General features: G+C 37.5%; 1 protein-coding gene across 2 annotated transcripts in view; it reads right to left on the bottom strand.

The window, feature by feature from the left end:
* Positions 1–18,642, bottom strand: part of MLLT4 (myeloid/lymphoid or mixed-lineage leukemia (trithorax homolog, Drosophila); translocated to, 4) — a 92,431-nt gene that overhangs the window by 8,185 nt on the left and 65,604 nt on the right. The window contains exons 22-29 of one of the 2 annotated variants that reach the window (XM_009891456.1): positions 14,174–14,239; positions 13,941–14,014; positions 13,301–13,419; positions 12,049–12,243; positions 11,699–11,790; positions 11,070–11,258; positions 7,335–8,357; positions 722–850 (exon numbers count right to left, since the gene is read on the bottom strand). In XM_009891456.1, the coding sequence (XP_009889758.1) occupies positions 722–850; positions 7,335–8,357; positions 11,070–11,258; positions 11,699–11,790; positions 12,049–12,243; positions 13,301–13,419; positions 13,941–14,014; positions 14,174–14,239 (1,887 nt within the window). Of the gene's footprint in view, positions 1–721; positions 857–7,334; positions 8,358–11,069; positions 11,259–11,698; positions 11,791–12,048; positions 12,244–13,300; positions 13,420–13,940; positions 14,015–14,173; positions 14,240–18,642 lie in introns of both variants that reach the window. The other variant, XM_009891458.1, reaches the window with a different exon arrangement.

Below are 18,642 nucleotides of genomic sequence, written 5' to 3'. Positions count from 1 at the left end.
ACTGTTCTTTCTCAAGGAAGATGAGGGTCTTAACAAACACGCTAAGAGTCAAATGAGGTGCTCTGTCCTCCAGTTTTGAACAATAAAGCTTCTCAAATTTATGTATAATGTTCTGAAGGAACCTAGGCACCTGAATTTTCAGAATCTGTTTGACTGTATATCTGCTGAGATTATTTACTTCCCTTCTAGAAACCAATTCCTTTTCCTCCCATGGTCCAAACATAAAAGACAAGATGAACTACTCATCCAAATCCACTACATTCCATATTTCTTTATCTCTCTGTATCGGTAAAAAACAATTACTGCAAAAATATTTAAGTGCCGTCTCTCAGACACAGCAAAACCCAACACCAATAACTCAGCCATTATAATAACAAAGGCAGGCAAGTCATGTTGGGGGCTGAAGGAAACCAGGAGGCAACTGATTTCTGCCAAAACTTTCAAAAAATGCTCTGAAGGCAAGCCCTTGCCACTGCTAAAAACCTTCAGCCAATAAGCCTACAGTACTAGTTCTGCAATACCAGTCAACTCCAGCCACCACAAATGGGCTATTTGTTTAATTACTTTTTGTTTTATACTGGATAAACTGAAGCCTTGGGCCATGACTCCTATCACCAGGACTAGCGTGTTTAACCCCTGCTGACCCAACACTGAGCTGTTACTGGCCAGGCTAAAGAGGAGAGGCCTGTAAGAGCCCCTGCAGCACTCAGAAGACCACAACCTTTTCTTCAGCCTCTCTTCTGGTCCGCTCCTCCTCTTGCTGTCGGCGCTCTTCTTCCTGCCTGGCCCTGTCTTCTGCTTCTCGTTTGCGCATTTCTTCCAACTGTTGCTGCCGTCTGCGTTCTTCATCCTGTAACTAACAGAGACACATCTTTATTTTTTTTTTTTGTCACTCGTGGGTAAGAAAGATGGGTCAACAAAAATATAACCTGAGTATTTGCATGTAAAAATAACTCATTCAGCAGAAAACGCTATACTACAGATAAATCAATATAATTTCCAGCTGTTAAGAATACACTTTGTTATATTGGTTTCCCTAAAATCCCTTCACAAAAAAAAAAAAAAAATGCACAAAACTACATACAGAAAAGCACAAAACACACACAGGGAGACACTTTTAGCAGTCATATATCAACCCCTAGCAGAAGACTGAGGTGACTCACGTTCCAGATAGCTTCAGCAACCATAGTCTCATAGGTACAGTAAAGTGAAATTAAATACATGGAACCAACAGTCCACAGCTCCAGCAGCCAATTGGTTTTTCATTTTGGATTAGTATTTAAGCACCGGAAAATCATGACTCATTAGTCAAAGGGTCAATCCATTTAAAGTAACAGGCTCATTCAGCAAGTCTGCAAATAGTCTCGGGAGATAAATAAAATCTCCCGCTATATCTGCAACAGATGTGTTTTGGAAAAAGCAGAGTGAGGCAAAGAAATCTTTCACTACTGAGATTAAACAGCTCACATGAACAACTGATGTCCAACAGACAATGCTATTTTATATATGCTTACGATAAACACTGCACAGATAAGAAAACCGAGCAACAATCCAAACTTTGCATGATTCTCTAAAGCTAACAGTATCTAAGCCCTTGACGGACAGGAACAGTCACTGGCACAATAATATTCACAAGTAGACATTAAGTGGACTACACGCTGTGTTATTTCTTACTGCAGCGTATGTTTTAAAGTGGTTTTCTTACCCCCCTCCAAGATCTTTAAACTGATTGGTATAAATCAGTAAATCACTGAATCTTGCTATAAGCTGCCCATAATACGAATGCTTCTCTACTCCTAGACTTGTTTTTACAATCCAGTTTCATTTGCAGAGAAAGGCCCTTAAGACACAAAGCATTAATGATACAGTAAGAGAAATTTAGTTTTAACAGACTTTGTGAGGACAACCTTCATGTAGGTATCCTTCCCCCCAATTAATTAACAGGAAATGTGCTTTAAAGCAGATTAGGTTGTTTTAATTAATTTTCCAATCAATTCTAAAAATGAACTTTTTCTCCTTTTTTTGAACTAATTTTCTGGTAATTATTTCTGCCCACTGTTCATGTAGTATTTGTGTTACAGGTATCTTATTACCCTGTACAACAGAGAATTTCGAAAACATTTGCCTTCTGTATCTTCAAACAGCCATATAGACTAATTGCAGTGAAAACACCTCTCATTCGAAGTGTGAAAACCCACCATTTTTCAGCATGAATGCTAAAGAACAAACTAAATTTCATTTAGGCAGTAATTTGGCAAATGTATACTAGAGGATGCTACCTCCAAGTAAATTCCCCTTATTTAGGGCTAAAACTTCTGCAATTCCTAACTGAAAATGACATAAAGGTAGAGATCAAGCTCAGTATGTATGGTAGAGCAGGGAATGAAGTAGTTAACCAACTCCCTGCTTGGATTAAGACCTCTTCTTGTCTTGGTTATTAAACAGACTATTTTAGCAAAGGAGAGAATATTGCTGTCAAAAGGAAAGACAGCTCGTAATTCAAAAGAGTTATAAAAAAGAAGTAATTTCCTCTTAAAAAAAGGCAAGAACTGCACAGTGAAAAAACACAGGGAAACTCCTTGACTCTGTCCCAGTTGCATTCAGAGAAAAACTGAACATGGCAGTTACTGATCCCAAGTTACGCTAAGGATGCCTTTTCGCTTAGTAGCAAATATTCCTATTCAAATGCAGTTAAACAAGAAAATATTTTAAACTATATTGAAGGGGAAGTAGGACTAGTTTGTTCTATTTTCTTGTGAGCTTAACTAAAGAAAGAAGGGCAAACTGGGCAGGGTGCCCACCTGGGAACTGTTGTCAACATCTGAACCATAATAACTGCAAGGACAATCCAGGTTAGAGGCTATTCCAAACATAATACCTAGTAAAAAGGTCAAAAATTATATGAAAGGCATAAGCAGAAATACAGCAACAGTACCCAATTCAAACTTCATCCCAAGTTTTCAAAATGCTAAGGAAAATCAGCTTCACATCCCATTTCTAGTAACAGGGCTCTTAGATTCCCAGGTTGAGTATTTAGATTCAATACCTCTCTATCCCAATTAGTTTTTCTCTAATTTAGAAGTCATGTTTCCATGCGATTTACTGTACTTCCAGGGTTTCTCCAAAGCAGCGTGTGTTTATATTGTAACAGGTAGAAACCACTGATCCGTACAGCCAGAGTGATGGAGAAGAGTGTTCTCCCAGCTGTAACTATGAGAAGCAACTAAGCACAAAGCACTAATTCTTTCCCCCCGCTTTGTCCCAGCATAACTGCAAACTGCCAACAGGCCACTTAGCTGCACAACTCTGTCCCCTTATCGCCAACGTTTCCTACCTCGGAGGGCAAAAAAGGCCACCTTTCTTCCGAGCTATGGCTCCTCGTAAAGGAGCCGACAGGCTGATCCGTATCAGAAGTGTTAAGATATTCAGGGGACTGGCATGCATCCAGGAAATCTCAGATTTCAGACAAAATTCATTTCTCTAAGCACTGCTCAGAACGCTTTAAAAGACATTCCAGAAGAACTTTAAATTTATACCGATTTATGACAACTAAAGCTGGGTCAGATCAGTAGCCCGGGGAATTAAAAAAGACAAACATTAGCCAAGTTGACAATTCATGAATTAACTATTCGTACCTTTCATCAGCCATGTAATTAGCAGAACAGCTATCACCAATGCTCAACGTTAGACGTACATAAAAAACATTGAGCATTCAAAAGTGTATTTTTTTTCTAGAAACAAAGAGGTAATTACTTGGGTATATCAAGTGGCACAGGATAGATGCAAATATGCCCAGAAAGTTATGTGAACAGTATGAAAATTATGAAATTAGGAAAAAAGGTATTTGCTGGGCACAGCATTCAACATAACCTATTTCAGAATTAGCTTGCTTTCTTTTTTTAAAGCTTTTTTAAAATTTATTTTTTTTTTTTTTTAATTTATGAACATTATAAATCCTTGACTGATTCAGGCCATGGATCCACCTAGCGCAGTATTCTATCTCTGACCATGGCAAGAAGAGCTGCACTTGAGCCTGGGCATTTCTTCTAGTATTTCCCCAGCATTCAGCGTGGTACTAGAGATGTCAGCTGGTACAGCCTTGCGTAATCCTTTGAGGAGCTGTTTACAGGCGTGATGTCTATGAATTTGTCTAATCCATTTTTAAAGCTGATGATACAGTCTGGCTTCACAACATCCTGTCGCAGAAAGATCCAGAATTGTACAGCCTGCTTGGCAAAGTACTTTATCTACCCAGTCGCAGCTCCAAGCACCAAGGCTTAAGCAAAAAAATACAGAAGTAGTAATAAGAAAAAATACTGATAGATAATCAGTCTAAAACCCCTGGCTTGTCCACTAATTCAGAACGCCAACACACTTCACCTGTTTCACTGCTGTCAACTGCATAATGCTGATGTACCACACAGATACAAAACCGAACACACCTTAGACAGACTTGCTATCTGAAGTACGCATTTTAAAAGGTGGTATTTTTTTAAAATAAAGCAGTGCTGAATATCCAAATCCATATTTTGAACATACATGTTTACAGTATTTTTCCAGCAGCACAGATTAAGTATACTAACAGAACTTGAAAGCATTACCTTTCTTTCAAATTGGTATATTAATTATATAGAAATACACTTTGAAGGGGATGTATTTCTTCTCTAGAAGACCACCAAGCTCTTCTTCCATGTACCCATTTCCAATGAGAGCAATAAAATACAGAATTAGCTGGAGTCATAGCAACTATTGCTCCAGTTTGAAAGCCTGTCATGTTTTAGATACAAGAGAATGGTATTAACCAATTGAAACTGAAATTATATGGTTACTTAATAATCGCACATTTATGTGACCTACTTGGAAGTATTAGTTCAGAAGTAATTTCTGAGTTTACAATCCATTTTTACTTTAATGAGGAAGTTGTAACACCTGTAAACAACAGGGTTTCAGCATGTGCTGAAACGGTATGCTGTATTATTAGGCTCTCAGGACAATTTCACTTCGATTTGGAAAGGAATGGTGTTGCTAGCGCTCTTCTAAAACCTGCAGGGGTGGGGAAGGGAAGGGAGGAAATCTTACCTCACAGCCTGTTCATTCAAAGTTATTAGTAAGATTTTATAAACACAGTTGCACAAAACATCAAGTACAGTTTTATATTAGACCACTACTACAACAAACAAACCAAGCCTGCAAGCAGAACACAACAACTAAAAGAAAGGAAACACAAGGAAAGGAGTCACCACATCTGGAAACATTCAAATGCATGCTTACAGTTAACTTACTACTTATTATATCACAATGATTTTTGACCATCCAAAGAGGCCAAATCGTCATCCAAAGCATAGAGGGTGGTTATTAATAATATCAGGAATTGAAATAGGAAAGAGATATTGAAGAGAAAGAAACAAACATACCAAATCTAGAACAGAGATTGCTGGCACAGCAGTCTGCTGGAGGTAGTAAGAAAGGGGAAAAAAAGAAAGATGCACAGTGAAAATAAAGATAGGTTAGACTTGTGCTACTTCAAAAGCATTTTCTTTTATTTGTTAAGTCAGCTGTTTTAGAACAAGGAACTGAATTGACATAATCCTGAAATACAGAAATGAAAGCAATCGAATAATCCAAAATTTTTATCAGTATTGGTTTGACTCATTCAAAACCACAGCATTTCTCCAGAGATGCTACTTAGGTCATCTCTAGTAGTATAGACAGTGAAACGTAACCAGGATGCAAACATTACTTCAGTTCAAGACAACTGCTGTTTTTCAGTTTCAAAATGTTCCAAAATGCTGGAAGAACTTTATGCACAAATAGTATTTTAAATCCAGCACTTACAGAGAAGACTGATGCAATGTTACACAATACAACTGGCTTTCTATTAATGACACATGGCTTTTTTAGCCTTGCTACAGTAAAATTTGAAAGACACCGTTTGTAAAAATGGCAGTTTTACATGGATTTTTATACCCATAGGTAACTGCCTATACGCTACAAATTACATGTTAGAGATGCTGGGCTTTAACGCAACCTGTTTGCCAAAGATATATTTAGCTTTTCCTTTCTTCAGTTTCCAAGTTTGAGGTATCTATTGTTTTACACAGTAATAAAGTTAGCCACAAGAAAAAAGGAAAGCAATGCAGACTGCAGCGAACACGAGAAGAGCAAGTTTAGGAAATCAAGCTGCCAAAACAATCCTGAGCTCAAACATTACTCAAGCCGATAGCTATTTCTGAATGTCAAAATAAGCATGTCCAAACATTTCTCAAGAATTAAAAACTGCTTATCGCAGAATTAAGTCAACTTTTCAAGGTAAACAAATGGAATACACTCAGCATATTACAGAGCTAGTTTTTAAGCCTGTCAAAGCATAACTATTGGTATGTAACTTTGCTATCCATGCTATTATTCAGAAAAGAAAAACAAGTTTTCCTATAGAAATTGTGTCTCAGTAACAATAGATTTAACAGATTCTGAGAGACAACAGCCACCAGCAGAGTGACAAAAATTTTATCATGCTGTTCAGTTGTATTATCTTATTACACATATTATGAGCTTTCACAGTACTGAAGCTAAGGTAAGCAAACCATGTCAGATACTGATTAAACTGGACACCATGCAAAATCCAGGTATGTGTGAGTTGGAGCCCTAGACAGGGAGCATCAGTTGTTACACCACCTAAAACCACATGGCTCAACCTAATGCTCTCCCCCAGCAATGCTGGGGTCCCCACTGAGCTGGTGGTAAAGGTAGAGGTAGCAGTTGCCTTATACCCCAGCTGTCACCAGGAGCAAACCAGCAAGGGGGAATCTCAGTTCAGTTCACTGTTCCCTGGAAGCAGCATGCATTCAGCCTCTGTGCTCAGGTCCAAGACTATAAATAAGAACTCTTAGAAGTCAGTCTATGGAGGAAAGGAGGGGAAAAGAAGGGAAAAAAACCCCACACTGTTTTTGTTCCTGGTTCTCCTAGAGACTTTCATAATTTCTAATGTTTTGACGTACCTCCCTGTAAGCAAATTCCTGCTATATTTAACCTTCTAATCCTACTCCAGCTACATGGTAAAATCCCTTTATCCACAGAGAATTTCTTTCCCCGCAACCAGAAAAGTAAATTTGACTGCCAACTTGGATTCTATAATAGATAGCTATGATACTTTCATAATACATCACTTAACTGGTGAAGCCACTGTAAGTTAGCAATTTTAAGATTCAGTGTATTTAAGAAAGCTTCATCCTCCTTTACCCTATAAGAACATCAAAATACTCAGACAAAGCCAGAGAACCCACCAAGATATATATTTACAATACTTTTGTCTAGAAAGGATTATCCCCTTTTACCCTTGCTCTTCTTTCTGCCTCCAGTCGCTGCATGATGAGCATAGTATCCACATCATCATCCTCCTCTTCATCGTCATCTTCATCCTTTTGCTTTGATTCTTGAAGTCGCTTTTGGAACTGCCACTCAAGCATGAGTTTGCGGAGGCGGTCATTTTCTTCTGCTGTACGATCAGGCTTGTTCTGAAGTTCCTGAATCTCTTTACTCAGCATGTCCACAATGTGCATCTGTTGCTGCTTCTCCAGTTTCTCCTTAGCATCCCGTTTCCAGGGATCTGGAGAGAGGCTATCACTAGAGGACAGTTCTTCCTTGCTGATAGTAATGTACTGCAGATCTCTCCGTTCAATAGTCCGAGGCTGCTGTTGGGGCTGCAACTCTCGAATAACTGTTTCTTGAGACCTCTGCAAAGTTGAAGGTTTTTCCGATTTCACTTGTTGAAGGGAAACAGGAGGAACCACAGGCTGAGCAGGAATTAGTGGCTGAGAACGCATTTGGCCCAGCTTTCTCTCCTGCTCACGACGTTTCCTTTCTCGTTCTTCTTCCAAACGTGCCTTTTCCTTTTCATACCACCTCTGATGCTCTTCTCTTTTTTTACGCTCAGCAGCAGCTACCTGGGAGGATGCTTGTGCTCCTATCTGATTTGGAGGAGGAGGTGGAGGCAGAGGCAAATCCATTTGTATTTCATCAAACTCTGCTGCATAATGCACTGGAGGAGGCGGCGGTGGAGGGGGAAGATCTGTTCTGATAGGCTGGGAAATGGCCACTGGAGTCGTCTGGCTAGTAGCTGGAGTTTTCCAACGGCCAGGTCCACTTTTAGTTAAACAAGAACCAGGCGAGACCGGTTTGGATGAATGGTTCAGGTGTTCTTGGCTAGACGTGCTAGAATCCACAGATGAATTCATCCACTGATCGCTGTCTGACTTTCGATCAATATACTCGACATCCTTCCGTATAACCACTTCCAAACGATTCCTCTCTGGCTGGAAAACTTTATCTCGGAGTTCTTCCTGGGAACGAGCTATACGCTGGAAAAAAATTAAACAAGGCATGTATTTCATAGTCCGTCTATATTAAAACATATTTGAAAATGCCTCACAAACTGCATTCTTATTACTGAAGGTAATTACTTTTAGTGAATTTCAGCATTTCCATGCCCGGTAAGTTTCCCAAAACCAACAACAAAATACTCTTCTCAGTCTTTTTCACTCATGTGAGTGATGGAAGACATTGCAACCTCTGAAATGCCTGGAAACCTGGACTGGGAGGAAGGATGAATGCAAAATGGAGTTTAAGCTGAAAACCTCCCCAGCACACACAATTTCTCAGGACTATCCCTGACACCGCCTCCCCCCCACACAAGCACGAGAGTCCTGGCAGCTCGGAACAGCAGCTCAGGCATACCAGCTCTGCCGTTCAGGCTTCAGCTGGCTTGATTGAACATTTTTCCTATTGGGAGGGCGAACAGAAAGGCTGCCGAGGGAGAGACAAGGGAGCCTCTGCCCACCCTCCTCCATTAACAGGCAAGATGACCCGTGGGAAGCTCTCCTTACTGGAGCGCCATTCATGGGTATGGAATCTGGGCGGTCTGGTCAAATTCTACCTGCTCTTGGGGCATGGGTGTACTGGTCTGCTCTTTTGTCGCTTTTTTAGTGCGTCAAACACCAAGTCTTTTTTTATACAAACTCAGGGTCTCACTGCATTGTACAACCTCCTGAAAAGGAACACTGGACCATAAATTAGGCTTAGCAAATCTATTAATATTTTCTTGAAGCAAATATTCATACTTTGAATGTTAGGAACTACTAAGCACTGAACACATAATGTACCAATTATCAACAACTGAGAGAAGACTAACAAAGCATACTCCTTTTCTTTTTCCTCCATCAATGACCTTAACCATGACCTCTAAAGAATGCCTTCTTTGAGATGAACAAGTGTATTTTTTATGCTCTATTAGTCCAGCAGAGCTGAACACACAGCTATTTGTGTTAGATTTGCTGTAAAGATGCACCTAGCCAAACAGTTTGCTCATGCCTTCAGAACAGAAAACAGGCATTTCACATCCGTCAGTAGCTTACGGCAGCTTTTTTTACAAGCCCAGTTCTCACTGTAAAGATTAAAAGGATATTTTTTTATTTTTTTAAAAAAGTCTATTTTCCTCTAATTTTCAACATAAAAGAACTATTGTATGGTGGGGAAAAATTGTGTACATTTTCAATGCTTGTAACGAGCTAAAGCTTTGAGCCCTTTGCTTTTTGAAAATGCTTTTCTGCCCTGCATTCAGCCTTAAAGACCATAGCTCAGATTCAGCACCTGTCAACAACTTTAACAGATGGGGTTCATCCCACCAGTTTTAACCACCTCGTCTAAGCTACTCACTTAAGCTTGTCTTAAGCAGGGGAGAGATGCATGTCCAGGCAGCAATTTACCGCATTAAGACAAATGGGTAGGAACCATTCTCTGGAGGTACTAGCTGCCCCCATCCCGTCACTGACAGAGAGCACCTAGATGTTAACTATGCAGCTAAGATTAGGCGAGATGAAATCACGAAACGTGAAGGAGTTAAGCACAGAAATTCAGCAAAATATTTCCATACCTATTTGCCACAGTCATTTAACTTGCAACATTCTCCTTCAAAATTACCATCCTACTTTAGGTAGAACATCTATTTTCTTAACAGCTGAAATAATTAGGATTTAGTATCTATAATATGGAAAAAAAAAGCACTAAGCTTTTATTCAATTGACTTTTTACTGAATTCACTTGCTGATACATGTGTGAGTAACCAATAATCAATCTTTACTTTGCTTCTGTGACACAATCTCAAGATAATTTACATGACCCCACTTTTCCAAAAGTAAAACATACTGAGCCTGGTGTAAAGCTCTGCTTTTATCACAAATTAAGAAATAGCAAAAAAACCTCCACCAAATTTCTCTCTATATTTTTAAGTTTCTGGTCAATTAGAGAAAAGGATGATCCAGTGATTCAATTTGGTAGATCTGTATTTAATTTCCTGTGAGGATTTGAGTAAAGTCCTCATTTACAAAGAGCAGAACAAGATTATTTATTTTTTTTTTTTTAATTTATAAAGGTACAGTGGGGGTAAATTCGTTTCAGGTCAAGAAGCATCTGCACTTTGCTAACAGATGAAGCTCGAACTTATCTATTTTAATTTTTTTTAATTTTTTTTACCAAGGGCAGGGAATGTGTTTCAATGAACACCTTGGATAGGTCTCAAAGTACTGTTTTATTTCATTTTTAATACTTCATTTTGTCACTTAAACAATGCAGCCCACAGGCAAAGAGATTTTTCCACGTAAACCTTCTTGGAAGGGTAAAAGATTTAGTTTGTTTTTTCAGAAAATCACAAAATATTTTTTAAGACAAACCCCATTACCATCTACACCTCATTACCTCTAACCGGTGATTAAAGCACCCCAGACAGCAGATCTACAGGATGTGATACCACAAATTCTACAGTGGTGAAGGGGGAGAAAGGGAAGGGGGAAAAAAAAAAAAAAAAAAAAAAAAAAAAAAAAAAGAGTACAGTTTCTGAACTCAAGCCAATCTTGGCAAAAGTATTGTTGCTCCCCCTCCCGTGGTATAGTTTGTCCTCAACAGCTCAGAGATTACAGAGTTGACTGTTTTGCAAAAATGTCTCTAGCAGTCTGGGAGTGGAAAGCAAGTTTCTTTCTGTTTTTTATTTTCTTATATTGAAAGAAATTACTGCTCACCTGCATCGTAGAATTGATCGAATGATTACTTTCTGCCTGGACCTGTGGTTTTTCTTCATAATTTGGCCACTGAGTCTGAGCTGGACCCATTCGATCCTGGGACTTTGAAGCTGGGAACGTGAAATATTCTCTAGTATAGGTCTGTGTTGGGATCGGATAAGCTTCAGGTCGTGGGGGCAGAGTCTGTTCCTGAAAAAGGTAGAAAGAACGTAAGATAGAATTTTCTAATCACATAGATCTGTAACAGAGTATTACTCTAAACATGCATTTTCCAAATGTTTTCTTTTGGCTCATAAGACCACTATTTGTCTGGAACAGGAGATTAAGAGGTTGTCTAGTATGAAATATAATTGTGGTTATGACTCATGTTTTTATGACATGAAAACAAGTATGCAATATTGTACAAACCTAAGAAATCACAAGGACAACTTCATGAACAAAATTTAATAAAATCATTCAAAGCTGTCTCAGTCTTTCATCAGGTGTAATAAGCAAAAACCCCCACCCAGTCATTAGCACCAGCATTATGTTCAAATAGTTAAGTAAGACACTGGTTTGACTCAAGTACGCTGATGCTATTGATAGCTAAGGAAAGTTTAATAGCCAGCATTTTGTTTGCCACTTCTGACCTCTGTACAAAGATTTCCAGTAGAGACTGAGGTTATTTTGGTGGTAGTTCCAGATGCATAGGCATTCTTTCCCCCAGGGCTTGGAGGCTGATCTGTTGGAAAGTTAAAGGAAGCATTTACATGACTGTTAATAATAATTTACAGAACTTAATAAAATAATAGCATTCAAAAAATAACTATGATTTTTCCTTTGAATAGTTCTAACAAGAGGCTTGCTCCACATGTTACTACTACATTGGCATTTTAAACTTAATCCATATTCAAAACCAGTCATCCCCTTTTTGAATTCAACAGCCTCTAAAACTAGTGGAGGAGGCATCTACCCCTAAAAGAAAGATAATCTTTCTTACTTGCTACATTGGGACTGGAGCGATGATCGGCTCTGTTCTTCATTAATCTGTCATCCCCAGGCAGCTTCTTTGGTTCACTGTACTCTGTCCACGGCAGTTGAGGGCTCTCAGGTGATCCATTTTGAGTGGAGTTATTGTACAGCTCAAAACCTTCACTCTTTGGTCGGGGTTTACCTGAGCCACGGCGGTCAGAAACTGTAACAGTTGGATATGTATTTTCCCCCTTTCACTTATATTAACTACTGTCTCGCATACTCTTTTTCAAACCGGAGCTACCTTGCATTTATAATTAGAAGTGAATTCCCAGTAAAGCAAGTGCTAGATTTTAAGATTTAAATTCTTCAGACACACAATCCCATTCTTGTATCAACTATGCAGCATTCCTTTGATTTGTATGCTCCAAAAGAGCTTTTGAAAAAGTACCACCATATTTGGAAAAGCCAAATGTGCTTTACTGAAAAGTCTCTTGCTGACTCTCAGAGACATATGGCATCCGGGATGGTGTTGTCAGCTGTGATAATAAGGATTTATTCTTTTAACCCATTCTTTTCTATACTGTAGTACTACAGTATATGTAGAATTTTTCTATATGTAGAAGAGGTCTTCCTTTACAAGATTATTTCCTTTACAACATTACTTTACATAAGACTTAAATATGTCTTTTGTTAGTTCACCGAAGTAGGCTGATAAAATACAACATTGGAGAAACATCCAAGAACTTCTTATGATCAGACACTGAAACTTAAGAATATAATTTCAATATTTCTAGTTTATAAAAAAAACTAAAAGACCCTAAAAATCAATGGCAAAACATGTTCCAGGGCCTTCTGTTTCTATTTATTTCTCTCAATAATTACATTGCACTCTCTGGTTACAAGGAAGTAATATTCCAAGAGGAGGAGAGAAGCTCTTATGAAAGGGCTACAAAGTTCAACGCCCTTTGTATTCATTATATTCCATTTGTTAAAATAAAAGTTACTTCATACCAGAACTGTGTTTAAATGCATCATTTAATTTTTTAAAAGGTACATATGCAAAGTATTTATTAATGATTGGACTAGCATAATTTCAAGCTATTTAAAAACAGATTAACTTTCGATAAGAAAGGAAATGCTTGTTTTCTGTGCAATTATGTTTCTTTTCTGATGTAATATTTTGGTAATATTTGGCAAGCTACTGTGAATTATTATATTTTCTGCATTTTAAGATTTAATAAGCTGTCATCAACATAAATAATAATTAGCATTTTTACCTCTTTGCATCATTGGGGATGGCTGATTAAGCAGGGTTGCCAGACCATGGTAAATTGCTCCTTGTTTTGCTACTTCTAGTGTCACTACAGAACCTGTCCTAGTCATTAGTTCTGCTGCCCTGCAATAAAAGCCAAAGCAAATAGAACAAAATAAAATTAGGTACTGTATTACCTAGTTGTTCTTATTATCAGTTCGTGTGTGATGATTCCTTACTTTTATTCTAGTAAACTTTTGTTTCACAAAACACTCTTCCTGATTAATACTCAAAATCACTTTGAAAAAAAAATTAGAAGATGACTATAAGATACACTTATTAAAGACAACACCTACAGCCAAGTACTGATTCCAATTCCTGCAGTTAAAGGCCAGAAGCCAAAATATTTAAAATCAGAGCTAAATAAAGTCTGCTTAAAACTAAAGCACAAAGGTGTAATACAATCTCTTCTATATAGATAACCCGTATCGTATACAGAAAATACTACACGAACAGTTGAACTTGTCACCAAGGTTATTCATAGGCCATTATAAAAAGCCAAGACAAAGCCTAACATGTCAAAAACCAAGCTTCAGCCCTTTTCAGTAAATTATTACTCTAGCATTTTCTTCACGTAAAGACAACCCAAGGGAAGAATTCCGTACCTTTCCTGGGACAGGCCCACTAAACTTCGACCATCCACACTGAGCAACTGATCCCCGGCAGCCAGGCGACCATCCTAATTACATATTGAAGAGAGAAGAAAATTCATACACCGGTGCTAACATGGTCTAAATTAAAACAGTTATTCACACATACTAGTAAACAAAGGATTTAAAAGCATTTCCAAAGCCATCTTTCTACCTTTGAACTTCTGATGTTTAAGAGTATTACTAACCACATCTGCAGCACCTCCTTTCACAACAGACTTGACATATATCCCAAGTTTGTCTTGACCAGCACCCTACAGAGAAAGAGACATTAATTTATTACATTTATATTTGATCTCTGAAGCATTCCACAGGTGTTGATCAGAATTTTACATGGCTAGGTAAACCTTTAAGTTCTCATTACTTTTATATATTCCCAAACTGGAAAAAAACAATTATACAGAAAAGAGTTACATTCATTTGAAGTAAAAAGAAAATTTTAATATTAGGCCTACTGAACCTGGCAAGCACTGTTAGAAGCAAAGAATATTTGGTCTTAATGCAATCTTGAATGAGAAAGAAAATACATTAACTAAAACTTATACTTTAGAAGTTTGCTCTCATCCCCTTCTAATAAGAAATACTTACTTGCACTTTTACATGCATGTTATTATTTTTTATACCTCCATGTATTATGTTCCAACAGTCTGCACTCTTTTCCTTGCTAATACCCAAATGAAACAAGGTAAATTGTAGATTATAACAAAAAGGAATAGAAATGCTTTTTACATTCATTAGGACTGGAAAGGAGCTAGCGTAAAGGAACAAACGGTGCTTTAGTTTGACAATAAACAAGTAAAGTAGACATTATAATTAATAAGTCTTTTAGAGTTGACAGAGCCAATATTTAAGTCTACTGCAAACCCATGCAATTTTGTTCATAAATGATTTGCCTCAAAGTATTCTGCTAAATTTTAAAAGGACTGTTAACAGTGGACTTATTGAGAGACAACCAACAGATTCAAGAGAAAAGAACATAAGCTTCTATTCAAGCCATGCTGTTGCATCATCCACATGCTTCAGTTTACAAGACACCACACAGATCAGTCTAGATATTAGTATCACAAACCTTTAAATCGTCACTTATAATGTAAAACAATCACTTGTGATTTCATATCTACTACAGCAAACCATGCCATTTTACTCTGCAAGTCACTTGGAAGAAGAATGCTGAGTCTTCAACAGAGCATAGTTTTTAAATGGAATGTCATTTTCTAAAATACCCCCCAAATTGCTTTGATACTAAATGTACAACTTCCCCCCCCCCAGCTTTTCCAATTCTCTTTCCCCTTCTTTTGGCAGCAAAAGCATTTATTGTTCCCACCATTCTAATAAAGTAGAATAAAAATCAAGGTGGAGATTATTCAAAAGCTAGTGTTATAGATGGTTTTCTAAGCAGGTGAAGGACCTAATTTTTATTCATTAAATCTTGAGTTAATCCCAAATGCTTACTCAAAAGCCATAGAAAAGGAATTACTTCCAGTCCCCTGATTTCAGATTAACATTCTACATGCCCAAATTTTTCATAATTATTACTTAAAGAAAAAAAGGAAACAATATGCAATAAATGACTGAAGTAAGGACGCTTTCTTTGTCGGGAAAGAATATAAGGACAATTAAAAAAAAAAGTTTAGTTACTTTTTTATTTGGTTGGTTTTTAAAGGGCTCTAAAGAAACATCAAGGTAACTGCAGCATATTTTACACTTTATACCAGAAAAATCTGTTAAAGTTACGAGAAATACAAGTCAGAAGACAGCTAGATAAATATAATGAAAAACAAAACCATGCTTCACAAATTGCTTTTTTTCCCCAAGCAACCAAGTATCACACAGGAAAGTATGATCTGGTTGACGGAACACCTAGACCAAGATCTCTTACCAGGAGTTCTTCAAGACCTCAACATGACATGGCATAAGAAGGAACTTGTCCTTGTGTATTAATAACTGGTTCAAAAATGGATAGGAAGTTGTTCGTTTGCAGAAGGAATGGAAGTTATCAGAGAAGCCCTAAATGAATGTGCTGCTCACCACGCACATAAGCATTCCAGGAAAAGGGCAAACAATAATGTAACTAAATTTGCCATATAGAAAATTTATCCGATGAGTTAAAAACAAGGGTTGGAGGAGGATCACATGATGGAGGAACAACAGAAGGAAAATGTATTTCATCATCGGTCCAAATGTGAAGTAATGCTCCAACCTTGTAAGGGACCAGTACCTACAGGGCACTGTAGGCAGAACCAGTTACCACCTCCCCTTGTTGGGAAGGGAAAATTAAGATGATTTGGTTTATATACTCTGAAGCCACTTGGGACTGATGCTGCTTTCATTTGCTCCTAACTTCAAAGTATGCTAGCAAGAATCTCATCCCCCTTGGGTCCAAAGATCTGCCTAATACTGTCAAAGATTAGGTAAAAAACAACGCATCTTTGGAAAAGCATTGCCACTTTAAACAGTGCACATATTAATCAAGCAATTTGGGGATTGCGACTTTGGTACTCACAGATTACGTTTGACATACTATATCCTTACATAGCACCTTTGTTATGCTTGATTATGATTGTTAGCGCACATCAAATGAAGTTGAAACCTTCTGTTTAAGCTTATGACACGTGCACTGGTTTGCAGATAGTGATGAGAGAAAAAATTGCCCAACTATCCATATAATAGTTTCTAAACTGGCTTTAACTCATTGAGAAAGATCTTTTTTGTCACTGTTTTCAGAGCTGTCTTCACATATCAGCTCAAATATTTAGAGTCCAACAGAACTAACAGAAAACAACAAACAAAACAGAAACCACCACAGCCTCCAAGCATCTAAAAGGTTCACATTTAGAAAACTGTTTGTAATTCTGATTATTCTGAGGCTCCGAGGATAACAAAGATGATCAGAAACAAGGAATAGCTTCTTTGAGAGGACCAACTAAATAGACATGGACTCCTCAGTTTAGCAACAATTAAGGAAGAGAAGGTCTATGGGACTGAGTGGCACAGATTGGATTATTTATCCTCTCTCTAATCAGCCAACAGACAAAGCTTTCTTATTCATGCTATCAGCTAGCATATTTTAAAAAGTAAAACAACAACAACAAAAAAAAGAAGAGAACATTTTCCATAGGATTTCATAATTGAATTGGGAAGCTGCCAGGAACAAGACTGCCGTAGATGCCAAAGTGTAAACATGCACAAAAAAGATCACAGATTCATGCTATGGCCCTTCAAGAGCTTTCTGAAAAAGTGATACAGACATAATACATTCTGAAGCAAATTCTGAAGTTACAGAAAGCTAGAAACTAGGAGGAACCATCTTATACTTGTTTTGTTATGTTCTTTGGCTAAATACCCAACAGCTGGAGGATACCAGATCAGATGGATTTTTGCTCCGAGTACAACTGTTCTTATACTTTAAGCCTTACAGTAATTTTCCATTATGATTTGAAGTTGACATTTTACTCTTTGTTCCTTCTTTTTTAGTGCTTTTATGAAGCCTATACAGTTTGTCAACTCCTTTCTTGCTCTTTCAAGAGAAGTTATGAGCAGATGTGTTAGGTCAAAGTCATCTCACTTAATACAAAACTAAAGAATTTTGAAAGCATAAAAATGATCTACAAATAAATCTCCATTCAGATTACATAGAAAATATTTATCAGCCACCACATCTACTCACATATTATTAGGACAAATGAGTTCCTTCTCTGCCTCCTTCACATGCCATTTAATATGTTTCTCACAACGTGCCTGTGCTCTCACTTATGTTTGGGAAGATCTCTCAGTAAGCATCCTCAATGTTAACTCATCATCTTCCTTCAACTTTTACCCTAAGCTTTAGAGTAATCCGAATCTAAATTCTTATTTTCTACTGAAACAGACTTAATTTTGCTTCAGTTCCACCTTCCAGGAGACTGCATTAGAAGGAAATGTACAGTTATTAAGGACACAAAAAGGATGTTAATATGTGGTTCAGACATGCATACTAAACTCTAAATTCAGTGAAACTCTCATAGACACCACATGGTTGTTTCTCCTGTCATTTACTGACATTACCACAACACAGGTTTCTTTGTAAACTGCTGATTAACCTGCTTTTCTTTTAAAGGGATGTGAAAGTCAACATAACTAAAACTATACCCCCACAAACAAAAGAGAGCAATGACATGAGTGTAATCAATAACAGTAATATGGTCAATGTTCTTTTCAGTTCACTTGATTTTCTCCAATCCTGAATAAAAAAACCACATGCATCTGTACAGCTCTTAGTCCCAACAGAAGAACACAACGATACAGAAGTTAGATAATTGTGGAAAGAAAGAATGTAGTAAGCATAAAAAGGTGGTTTATTCCCTCAAGATTATTTAACCTACAGGACGTTTTCTCGAATATAGATACATATAGCCAATTACACCCCACCCCCACCCCCCAAACTTTTACAAGTATTTTTCAAAAAATAACATAGAAAATCCTAAAAGAAAAAAAAAAACCTCATCTATAGTAGTAAACCCTCTAGTGCTACCAATCTAACTGTTTTTCTTTTACACTTGAAGCAATGTTTACCCACAATCCCAGCAAAAAGTGAAACGATAATGCCCTTTTAAGGAAAAATTTGGGAAAAATAACAATTTAAGGAAAATTTTCAAGGTGTGTAACTGAAAACCACCAC

Source organism: Charadrius vociferus, unplaced genomic scaffold (genome assembly GCF_000708025.1).
Source record: "Charadrius vociferus isolate BGI_N301 unplaced genomic scaffold, ASM70802v2 scaffold68, whole genome shotgun sequence".
In the NCBI taxonomy this organism is placed as follows: Eukaryota; Metazoa; Chordata; class Aves; order Charadriiformes; family Charadriidae; genus Charadrius; species Charadrius vociferus.
The sequence above is the reverse complement of the archived record's forward strand: the minus strand, read 5'-3'. Positions and strand labels throughout refer to the sequence as shown.